General features: G+C 39.0%; 1 protein-coding gene across 1 annotated transcript; it reads right to left on the reverse strand.

The window, feature by feature from the left end:
- Window positions 1-1308: 1308 nt before the first annotated feature.
- pax1b (paired box 1b) lies at window positions 1309-9075 on the reverse strand. Its single transcript, XM_019265743.2, has 5 exons — window positions 9005-9075; window positions 7048-7638; window positions 5363-5496; window positions 3566-3794; window positions 1309-2182 (listed from the first exon to the last, which is right to left on the reverse strand). The coding sequence occupies exons 1-5, from the start codon at window positions 9006-9008 to the stop codon at window positions 2115-2117; spliced, it is 1026 nt and encodes a 341-aa protein (XP_019121288.1). The 5' UTR covers window positions 9009-9075; the 3' UTR covers window positions 1309-2114.
- Window positions 9076-12708: the final 3633 nt, after the last annotated feature.

Genomic DNA, 12708 nt, shown 5'->3' on the forward strand with positions numbered 1-12708 from the left:
ATCTGCAGATATATTTGCCCATGAGACCAAATGAAAACACTGCACTTACTGAGCTGCTGGACTGCATTACAGATAGAAAACGGTGGCTCGCACAGAACCTTTTGCACTTAAATGAAAAATGAATGTTTGGTTCAGCATCTATGCTGAATGTTTTCACTGCAGACTCCGGCCCCTCTGTTTAAAACACGGGGTAACGTTTGATAAAGGGCTCGGATCTGACAGACAGCAGCTCTGTTGTCAGCACGAGCTTCTTTCAGCTCCGTCTCTTGGCCAAAGTCTTTTCTCAGTCGGCAGGATCTCGAGAGGGCAATCCACGCTTTCATCAGCTCCAGACTGGACTACTGCAATGCCCTCCATGCTGGCCTCAGTCAGTCCTGAACTTCTCTGCCCGATTCTTAACAAGCACGTCCAGACGAACACATTCCCCCCGTGCTGTCGTCACTCCGCTGGCTCCCGGTCCATCTTAGAACTGATTTTAAACTTCTGTTTGTTTTAACCGGCATTAATGGCTCGGCCCCTCTTTTAACTTTTCGCGGTTGTCCCTGCGCTCTTCGGGTCAGCTTCTGTCAGAGGTCGAGATTTAAAGAGCGGGGCGATCGGAACAAACTGCCCCCTGACATCCACACCACCGCTGATCTCAGCCTTTTTAAATCCAAGCTTAAGACCCTTTAATACTTCAGTGCTGTTTCTCAGGTGCACTCACTCTGTCACTTTTAATTGTATTTCTTTGTTATGTATCTGTTCTGTTTTGTTCTGTATTTGGCTTTGTTGTAAAGATCTTTGGGAACCATTCAGCTGTCGTAAAGGGTTATACAAATAAATTTGATTTGATTTGATTTTAAAATCACGTTAAACAGATTACATGTTTGTGGATTTCACACGTGATAAATTCACTTTAAAAAGAGGAAGCTTTTTTTATATTTTTTAACACTTAAATACTTTTTTGTGGCATTCTTGTAATTTAGTCATTTTAAGTTTAATCTGCTCAAACATTTGAAGTTTTAGTTTGGTGTAACTATGACCAACAAAAAAGATTACAAGTATTTCAATTGTTGTATTAAATATCATCTATATGATGTATTATGTTTGGGTAGTTTAAATAATTGGTTATTAGTTATCTGGACTCTTAATGACGTGGTAACGAGTCTGCAGAACGCTGGATTACTGTCAGTGAGTATAAACATGTGTATGTATGTGTTGGACACGTATATGATCCTATAAAAACTCTGAGTGTTTAACAGCTGAAGTTTAGGTTAAAAATATATTTTTATTATCCGACCATCTGTTATTTTTCTCTGCTCCAGCATCTGGAAGACGGTTCTTGTAAATGCTCCGATACCTTTTCTTTTGCATGTCTTTATTAAGCGCATTTATAGAAAAATATATTTACAGGTTTTTCCAAATATATTTTACAAGATGATACAATCCCAAAGCAATTTAAATGTTCCCCCTCTCGTGGTGAGAATATGAAAAAAAGATGAAGCTTCAAGCAACAGCTGAGAGAAACACGTTAGATCAGAAGATTGATGCCAGCTCAGCTTAGAGAAAGAAACGGGCCCGGCAGAACAAAGTCTGGCTACCAGATGACGGGTCAAACAAACGCAGGACTTTAATCCAGCAGTCTAAGGTTCCGAACCCAAACTATGACCAAACCAAACCCCAACCCAGTTACCCACACATTTAACGTCACATGACTTCTATAACGTAATTAACCTGTCGCTGGTACTCAGTCTACATCAACCGGTTCTGTCCTGTGAGCCTGCGGACGTGTTGTTCATCGAGTCAAAAACTAAAGCCGTCATGTGCAAATCTTTTAGTTACAGTGCACGACCCCCAAAAAATAAATGTGGTATCAATGTTTTAATTTAACGTTCTGCGAGAAAGTGAATAAGTTTATTATCAAAAAGTGGAATTATTCCTTTAAAGATCAGATGTTTCCTTCACCTCGTGCCGCTCATCCTGGGAAACAGAAATAAATCACTAGATGAAGGACTGAGAAGGAGTTGGTCACGGATGAGTTGTAACAGTTTCCTCCTCTGTGTCTTCAGCAGTCAAAGTCACTTTGAGTCTTTCCTCTTCGTCGTCTTCGTCCTCTGGTGTTTCCCTCAGCGCCGTCATGAGGCTGAAGACAATCTGTGAGCGTCGTGATGTTTGTACAGAGGACTCTGAGCCTTCCTGTCCTCTGCAGAGGAGACAGCAGACACACAATCATTAATTATCCAAGATCTGGACTGTTTCATAAAAATGAAGCACAGCTCAGCAAAGATCTCTGCACAACAAACAGGTTAACATTCAATCTGTCAACTTTTTAAACAGAATATTTAAACTTTAATCCCTCTTATTAAACTAAACGTACACTTTAAAGCAGCTGAATTATTCCTATCATGTACTGGACGTGTTATTTGTCACATCAGTCACCCGAGCTGCAAAGTGATAATCCATCCTCCTGTGAATATTAAATTAAATCAACCTCATCACAGGAAATATTCACTTATTTGAATGAAATGCCACGCGTCTCCTCAGTCGGGAGGAAATGATTTGCATTTGTTGGGAACTATTTTGAGCGGTGGATGAACCCAGCAGGATGGTGTGTGTGGGATTATGTCAAATATAAACTACAGTGTGTTTGTGAGTGTGTGTGTGTGGCCGCACCAGACTTATCTTAAAGACAAAGATTTACCAAAAAAATAAGCAAACGTAGATGAGAACTGTTGAAAAATCAGACGGAAGAACGTTTATTGCCCATATTGTTTTTTATTTAATATTATTATTATGAGCCTATTTTAGTCTAAATTATTTAATGAGATTACAGAAGAAGCAGCTGTTCGGGCTCAGGCGCTGTGCAGACGTTAAAACTTGTTCCCGTGTTTACAGACTCTTTTCTTCACCGTTTAAACGTGGACTTGTTGAACTCGGCGATCTTTATCTGTTTGTTGAGCTCGGTGAAGAACCGGTTCTGCCCGCTGTGTGTTTATGAGGAGCTGTAATGAGGCTTGATGCTGCTGGTTGGAGATCAGATGAGTGTGATCATTATTTTGAACTTTCCCCAGTTAAAATAATAATAATCGAGATGACCTTCAGTTAAAGTTAAATGAGTGTATCGGTTTGTTTACACGCAGGTGAATCAGCTGATATGTTTCTGTGTTTGTGCTCGGACACAAACTTCAGGCAAAATCTGATTTAAAAAGAATCAGAAACCAGGAGCTGTTCCTCCTGTGTAATTTAGGACCATTTTAATCTCAACACGACCAACCCTGTTTCTTAAAAACACAAACATTGGTGGTTGTCGAGCAGAGAAACGCAGCATTTAGCAGAAAATAAAGCCCCTCTGGTCCGTTTCTGTAGTTTAAAACACAGGATGCGAGTGCTGCGGCTTTGCAGATGACAGTTTCTTTAGATTTGTAATTTTCAGTCAGGCCACAAAGTCAACTTCCCCTCCAGCGTCCAAAGACTGAAATACAACTGTGAATGTCAACAGTGTCTGTTTATGTGGTGTCAAACAGAAGGCAAATAATTATGATTCATCAGCTCATCGTTAAATCAGTTTTAAAAAGCCGTGTCTCACCGTCTCTTTGTGGGAGTTTAAAAGGAACTGCCGTGTGGAAATCTGCAGGCCCCGGCGGCGCCGCCGGGCCGGGCCGGGCCTGAGTCTGAGGAGTCAGACTGGAGGACTGGGGCTGCCAGTGGTGGTGTCCGGTGCTCATGTAGTTGGCTGCTGGACCGCCGTACATGCTGTACTGGTTTGGTGGAGCGTACGCACAAGCTGAGACGTAACCAGGCAGAGTGGACGAAGACTGAGGACGAGAAAGAAGAAAAGCAGGACTGAATTCAACGACGAGGTTCTTCAGAAGACAACGGTAGTATGTCTAAAGTTTGACCGACTTGTGGGTCACCAAAGTCACCAGGATTCATCCTCTGGGGATCACGATGATGCCACAAATCCACAAATCCACAAAACATCCTCTCCCAGTTTCCAGAGACGTCGTCGTATCCACAAAAACACATTTCTTTCCTAAAACGTCATGATTTGAAATATTCTTGACTTCCAAAACAAACTTTCTTACTTTCCAAAACATTTCCACACTCCCTGACTTTGTCTCACTTATATACAGATTTCTATTTGAACACACACTCTTGTTTGTAAACCTTGACTTGTGAGGACCATGAATACCAACGATTCATAGACCAGAATTATGACGTAACATCTTCAAAAACCAGATCTTAACCTACAGTCACCCTCACTTTAATTCCACTTTCCAAAAATGTTCTTAAATTTAAAAAAAGTGTCCTCACTTTGGACAAACGTCCTCACTTTGGACAAACGTCCTCACTTTGCACAAACATCCTCACTTTGAAACAAACGTCCTCACTTTGGACAAGCGTCCTCACTTTGCACAAACGTCCTCACTTTGCACAAACATCCTCACTTTAGACAAACGTCCTGACTTTAGACAAACGTCCTGACTTTGAAACAAACGTCCTCACTTTGGACAAACGTCCTCACTTTGGACAAACGTCCTCACTTTGCACAAACATCCTCACTTTGGACAAACGTCTTCACTTTGGACAAACGTCCTCACTTTGCACAAACGTCCTCACTTTGAAACAAACGTCCTCACTTTGGACAAATGTCCTCACTTTGGACAAACGTCCTCACTTTGAAACAAACGTCCTCACTTTGAAACAAACGTCCTCACTTTGGACAAACGTCCTCACTTTGGACAAACGTCCTCGCATTGAAACAAACGTCCTCACCTTGGACAAACGTCCTCACTTTGGACAAACATCCTCACTTTGGACAAACGTCCTCGCTTTGAAACAAACATCCTCACTTTGGACAAACGTCCTCACTTTAGACAAACGTCCTCACTTTGCACAAATGTCCTCACTTTGGACAAACGTCCTCACTTTAGACAAACGTCCTCACTTTGCACAAACGTCCTCACTTTGGACAAATGTCTGAATCCCCAAAAATCCACATTTCTAAAAAAATAAAAGTCTTTCCAACATATTTTTTAGTCTTTGATTGGCCGATTAGTAAACTGTTAAAACCACCTCTCTAAATCAGGAATATTAAACCACAGGTAACCATAGCAACCATGAATTAAACTGATTGCACACAGACTTTATTTAAATGAATGAATTAAAGTCGTTCTGACTTTCCAACACGTTTAACAACCTGCAGCTGTTTGTAGTTTATTTCTTAAACTCCAAGTCGAACATCGATTTGTAGCTGAACCTGTTTTTAGTTTTAATCAGTCTTTGTTTTATTGTCAGATAAATGTGTGCAGCGTTGAGTCAGGATCTTCTAACAGCGGAAACACAAACAGTTCGGTTTATATTTATATTTAGATTTATTTACCTGCTGTGGGTATTTGAGCTCCGGCTCGTTGGCGGTTTTCTCCACTCCGTTTATTCCAGAAGGAAACGGCCTCATACTGGTCACACTGGTCCAGTCCTCCATCTTGGTCGTGTGTCCATCAGGTCCAGACAGTGCTAAAAAAAATAATTAAACATTAAATATTTAACATTTTGTGACATTTCCACATTTTTGGCTCATAGCTGCAGCTGTTTTTAAGAACAAACAAGTCCACCTTAAGAGATCAGAAGTGTCTTTAAATGAGCAGTTTGCCTGTTTCAATGTTGTCAACAATTTTAATGTTTTAATTTTCAACAAATTAAAATATCTAATCTTTTATCTGATTTTCTTTCTCATCAGATTTTCAGCTCTCAGATAAAACACAGTTCATGTTTTCTGACTTCATTATTATTAATTCAAACTTTAAAATCTGTTTCCGTTGTGTGTGTCAGATGCTGATGTATAAAACCTTTCAACCTGTGACCAAACAGATCAAATGAAGTTCGTCCTGCAGCTACAAGAACAAAACATTTAATAACTACCATTAAATCAGTGTTCAGGCTCATTCTGATGTCAAATTAAAACATGTCATGTTCATCAATGTGTAAATTAATTTAGGTGAGAGTTAATAAAAGTTCAATACAGCAGTAAAAATGAAAGACGACTAAATCCAGGATTTATACTGTCCTCACATCAAACACACGATAAGATTCATTATTTCATAGCAGCAGATTAATCCAGGATGAAAATAATTATTATATTTTATAACAGTTCAATGATTTTACATTAATGTACACACACACACACACACACACACATATATAAATATAAATATATAGAACAGTCATAGGTGACATTTTACTGATTATACTTTATATTTACTTATTACTTAAAGTTACATTTGTAACAGAGTATTTTCACAGAATGGTATTAGTTATTTTACTTAACAATTAGAATACATCCTAAACCACTATGTGAAATATATATAAATATTATATTTATATATATGTATATCCTATAAGCAGACAGTTTGTGTCTCTTTGTTGTAAATTATGTTTGATCAATAATGTAAAAAAGATTTTACAAAAAATAAGTTCTGTAGATTTGAAAGTTTGTAAATATAAAATACATACATACAAAAAAACAAAACAATCTAAAATCAATTAAAGGAGATTATGAAGAACAATATTTACATTATTTAATGTTTGATTCAGTTTAAAGCCAGTTCATATTTTTGGACAGAAATGTTTCATTTGTGTTTTTTTTCCTTCATGCATCAGATTTTAATAAACCATCATGTTTGTTTGTTTGTTTGTTTGTTTCAGAGGTCACGACCTTTCTGATTTCAGGAAACTTCACCTGGATATTTTTGATATTTTTGATATTTAAGTTTTTTTTTTTTTACATTTGGCAACAATAACTGAATAAAAACTGAATAAAAACAGAACAAAATGATCAATAACTGAATGTTTAAAATAGTTTAAAATAAATAAATATTTAACATTCTTTACAGAATAAATAGAATATTGTTTTTGCTTTTAAATTCAGTTTGAACTTTATTTTAGTGAGATCATAGTTTTCTTTGTATAAATGATTTTTAATTTTTAATATTGTTGTTTTAATATTTAATAGTAAACATGACTTAATATAATTCAGCAGATTATGAATCAGGATTTGTCTCCACCGACCTGTCGGGTCCATGAAGGCTCGGATGCCCAGGATGTTGTGCCAGCTCCGCGGCAGGCCGACGTGTCCTCCCGGGCCGCTGCCGGTCCTGGTCCCGGTGTGTGTGACTCCGGCCCCGGTGTAGGAGGAGTACGGGTAGACGTGTCCGTACTGCAGCGGGGCCGGGGCCGGTTTGCTGCCGTCATACGGCTGTGAAAGAGTCCCGATCTTATTCCTGAGGATCCGGCTGATGGAGCTCACGGACGGCACGTTGTACTTGTCACACACCCCGTCCGACAGCAGCCGGTCCCGGATCTCCCAGGCGAAGATGCCCGGGTCGTCCTGCTTGTAGTCCCGGATGCTCTTCACCACGGCCGGTGTGGTGACCCGGGGCTTGCTGCCGCCGATGGCTCCGGGCAGGATGGAGCCGGTGTCGTGGTACCGGGCCAGGATCTTGGACACGCAGCCGTGGGAGACCCGCAGCTGCCGGCTGATGTCGCAGGGCCGCATGCCGAGCTGCGCCAGCTCCACGATCCGCAGCCGCACCGCGTTGGGAAGCGGCCGGCCGTTAACGAACACCCCGCCGAGCTGGTTCACCTCCCCGTAGCTCTGCTCTGCACACACCGGCAGAAACACGGTGAGTCCGGACATGATCCACCAGCAGGTGATAATTTATTTGGAATTAAAGCAGGTTCAATGATTTGTTTTTATGCATTCATGAATTTAAAATAAAGAATAAAGAGAATTATTATTACATAATTAATATTCAAAGATTGTTGCAGTTAAATTAAATAAATTAAATCTAACCTGTGTTTAATAATGACAATAAAACATTAATTATGTTCATTTATTGTTTGTTTTAAAACAAGTAAGGAGGCAGCTCATCATTAAAGGTTCATTAGTTCAGGTTCATTCACATTAATCTTTGAACAGTTTAAAGGAAATTACAGGCGCACATGTAATTTACATTTGATTAGAACAGAAAACATTCATGTAAATAAAACGTTAATAATCAGATTTAGCTGCTCTAATTAAAAGTCTAATAAATTTACGGTGATTAACTTTAATTTTTACAGTATTTTTCTGTTTTTTTAAACTGTACACAAACATTTCAGACTTTTTCTGTCAATAAACAACCAACATGTTATTTTAAGTATTATGCAAATGGACAAATTACAGTTATTTCTCATTTTTGTACAAAAAATGATTAATAATACAGTATTTTTCTGTTTTTTTAAACTCTGTAAGATTACAGACATTTTCTGCAAACAGTTTTAAGTATTATACAAATAGTGATGAATTACAAATTATTAATTATTTCAAATTTTGTACAAACGACTTCAAATGGCTTCAATATACAGTTTTTTACTGTTTTTTAATGACATATAAATGTATGTAAAATGACAACAATCAGCTGTAATTAAAAATGTGGCCAACACTTTAACATTCATCTTTTTTTGTAATTTTATGGTAAATCTTATTAGTTTCAACATGAACATGCATCTTTCACTCAAAGTCCTCGTTGATAATTAGGAAATTTTTGATATTTTTTTTGAATTTTTTACGGTTTTTGTTCATTCAGGTAGCTCAGCAGTGACACACAGAATAAAGTTTGTGTTCTCATGAGAAGTTTAAACTTGTGGACGGCTACCTGCACAGGTCAGAAGCAGAACTAATAAAAACATTATCTGCATGCACAGTATTTACTCTGTTCTAACTTATTTATCTGACTTCTGTTTCAGCCTCTGCAGTCTGATACTTCTACATCATCATGAAGCTGAAAGTTTGATCAGTGAATCAACCTAAAGACAGAAAATCTTTTCAGAAGTTGTATTTTGAATTCTGCTGTCGATGTCTGGAAGAACTCTGATCTAAGAAAACTTTGTCAGTGAATCAGACGTCACAGTGACAGTGACCTTCCTCCTCTCCTCACATCAATTCATCTTTTTTGTGTAAAACTTTGTGTTTTTGTCGTCTCACCCATCAGCGGCCGTCCACAGCGTCTCACTGCTCCACCATCCAGCGCTCAGACTGCAGCCTGCAGAGGTCTGAAGCATCTCCTCCTCCTCCTCCTCCTCCTCCTCCTCCTCATGTCATCGTTTCCTGTTTGCAGAACAGGAGGATCATTTGGCGTCAGCACCCAGAAAAACGAGCGCCCCTGAAGGGCTCTTTGGTGAGTTTTAAAGTCTACATGTTGACACTGAACGCACCATCTGGACCCAGATGAAGCTCTGGCTGATCCGGACTGAGACCTCGGGGAGAACCTGGTGCAGTTACACACAGCGTGAGATCTGAAACATCTTGTTCCATTACAGACAAGAGACTCACCAACCAATCAGAGCGCCGCCCTGGTGTTGGTTCGGTCCAGTCCAGCTCAGGTTTGCAGCCCACACATGTCAGAGCTGCAGGTTGTCTCAGGTGTGATTCACCTGAACGCCTCATTGGTTCAGCAGAGACATGCGCTCTGTGTGTGGAGACATCTCTGGGTTATTTCTGATGCGGTGGCGCCTCCTGTTGGACAGATCTCTGCATCACAGTCAGCTGTGACACTTCAGAAAACATTAATGTAAATAAAATAATAATAATCAGATTTAGCTGCCATCTAATTAAAAGACCTGCTAAATCATAAATTAACGGTGATTAACTTCTAATGTTTACAGTAAATTAATTTAGCTGGGCGTGTCCTCACACAAACAAACAATGAAACATTTATGTAGATTAATCAATCAATCAATAACTGATGGATTCATGGAGCAGTGTATGAGGAACACTCAACATAACTGTAATCAGATTACATGTTGGTGTTTGTGGGTAATTAAAAACGTTACAGTGAAGAAAAGAAAATTTTAATTAATGAATATTAAATTATTTAGATTTTTATGTGACTATCTGCTGCTATAACTTCCTGTTAACCCTTTCAAAATAAAACATTTGATGTTTCTCTGTTTGTCTCTAATAAAGGTGAGCTGCAGTTCTTCAGTCTGACAGCAGGGGGCGGGGTGAGCTCAGGGTGGACACAGGTTCAGGTGTGATCTGACCACCACACGTCACTTTTTAATCCACTGAGCATGCGCAGATGAAGCTGTGTGTGTGTGTGTGACACCTGCAGTCAGAATGACAAAGAAAAGTTCAGATCATTTTAAATTATTTTAAAAGGTTTGAATCATTTTGAAGAATAATGTAATTATGTCCACAGGAGTTTATATTAAATTAATTAAATTAAATTAATTAAATTAAATTAAATTAAATTAAATTAAGTGCACCTGTGATGTTTGTTACATACATCTTAAATCATTTCTGTTCATTTAATTTGCTTTTAATTATTTGATTATTTTTATTTATGTATTTATTTATATAATCCAGTTTATATGTGGCTAATAAACTCTCACTATATTTAATTTATTGTTTTGTTTTCATTTATTTCATTAGAATCATTTATTGAATTTATTTTGTGTTTTTATAATTTTTCTATTTTTAATTCAGATTTTTTATTGATTTTCTCATTTAAATGTTAAATGTTTGTTTTATATTTATACAAACATGTTTGATATATTTTATATTAATTACTTTAATTTAAATCAATTGAGCTGCTGAGCTCTGTGTGTGTGTGTGTGTGTGTGTGTGTGTGTGTGTGTGGTCATGAATATAAAGACAGTCTATTGAAGGCAGCGGGCTGAATACCATGACAACTCCAGCAGCCTCACATGTATTCAGTGTGTGTATGTGTGTGTGTGTGTGTGTGTGTGTGTGTGTGTGTGTGTGTGTGTGTGTGTGGGGCCATTATAAAGTGTTCAGGGGGAATAAATGGGATAAATGTGGAGGCTGTGCGAGCTTTGTGGCCGCCGGCTCGTCGTGTGTTTGTTTGCAGAGTTCGACCACCCAGCAGGACACACACACACACACACACACACACACACACACACACACATAGCAAAGTGGAAACTGAACCCACAAATCAAAAAATTCAAAAATGTCCAAAAATCCTGGAGGAGTTTGTTTTTATTTTCTGACACTGATTAATTAATTAATCAATTGATTAATTAATTAATCAATTGATTAATTAATTAAATGAGTGACGTCATCAGTTCGACTTATTTTGGATCAGAACCACAAATAAAGATCAGAGAATGGAGCGGACTGATTCATGTTCAGTTTGTCATGTTCTCTTTAGATGAAGGTCGGCTAACAGTTTCCATCCGCTTCCAGTCTTTATGCTAAGCTAGGCTAAACACAAAAAAGTATTTATACATTTTATACAGAAACATAAAGTAATCCATTACAAATACAGGACATGTAATATATTACTACTGTAACAATAAAGTGTGTGAACACAATACTGAGGGTCAATAAAGTTGTGAACTGTGTGTGTGTGTGTGTGTGTGTGTGTGTGTGTGTGTGTGTCCAGCTGGTGTGTAAACACTTTGACTCCTTCAGTTCATCTTCACAACACACACCAACACACACCGACACACACTGAAACACACAGTGACACACACTGAAACACACACTGACACACACACTGAAACACACACCGACACACACTGAAACACACACTGACACACACTGAAACACACTGACACACACACTGAAACACACAGTGACACACACTGAAACACACACTGACACACACTGACACACACTGAAACACACACAGACACACACTGACACACACTGAAACACACTGAAACACACACTGACACACTGAAACACACACTGAAACACACACTGAAACACACACTGAAACACACACTGACACACACAGTGACACACACTGAAACACACACTGACACACACTGAAACACACACTGACACACACACTGACACACACTGAAACACACACTGACACACACTGACACACACCAACACAAGAAAGCTGAGAATCATATTTACGTGGTTTGACTGTCACAGTGTGATCAGCTTTTAACAATCTACAGACAAACCACCCAACGGGTGTCAGCTTGTTTCAGTGTGTGTGTCAAGTGTGTGTTCAGTGTGTTCAGTGTGTTTCAGTGTGTGTCAATGTGGTTGTCATGTGTTTCAGTGTGTCGTTTCAGTGTGTGTGTCATGTGTGTGTCAGTGTTGTGTGTTCAACGTGTTTCGTGTGTTGTTTCAGTTGTGTGTGTCATGTGTTTCAGTGTTGTTTCAGTGTGTGTGTCAGTGTGTGTCAGTGTGTGTGTGTCAATGTGTTTCAGTGTGTGTGTCAATGTGTTTCAGTGTGTGTTTCAGTGTGTGTTTCAGTGTGTGTGTCAGTGTGTGTCAGTGTGTGTGTGTCAATGTGTTTCAGTGTGTGTGTCAGTGTGTGTCAGTGTGTGTTTCAGGGTTTGTTCAGTGTGCATGTGTAGTGTGTTTCAGTGTGTGTGTGCGTCGTGTGTGTTGTGTTTTCTGTGTTTAAATGGGGTGTGTTTCAGTGTGGTGTTTCAGTGTGTGTGTCAGTGTGTGTCAGTTTTGTTTTAGTGTGTGTAGTTGTGTGTCAGTGTGTGTTGTGTCAGTGTAGTGTTTCAGTGTGGTGTACCAGTGCGTGTTCATGTGTGTTGGGTTATTTCAGTGTGTGTCTAAGTGTGTGTGTCAGTGTGTGTCAGTGTTCAGTGTGTGTCAGGTGTGTTTCGCTGTGTGTTCAGGTGTGTGTCAGTGGGTGTCAGTTGTGTGTTAAGTTTGTGATGTTTCAGTGTGGTGTTCAGTGCTGT

This window comes from Larimichthys crocea, chromosome XI, assembly GCF_000972845.2.
Source record: "Larimichthys crocea isolate SSNF chromosome XI, L_crocea_2.0, whole genome shotgun sequence".
In the NCBI taxonomy this organism is placed as follows: domain Eukaryota; kingdom Metazoa; phylum Chordata; class Actinopteri; family Sciaenidae; genus Larimichthys; species Larimichthys crocea.

Coding starts and splice junctions, on each gene's coding strand:
- pax1b (XM_019265743.2), bottom strand. Junction 3,795..5,362: donor AGCTCAAATACCCACAGCAG/GTAAATAAATCT, acceptor TCTCGTCCTCAG/TCTTCGTCCACTCTGCCTGG. Junction 2,183..3,565: donor TAAACTCCCACAAAGAGACG/GTGAGACACGGC, acceptor TCTCCTCTGCAG/AGGACAGGAAGGCTCAGAGT.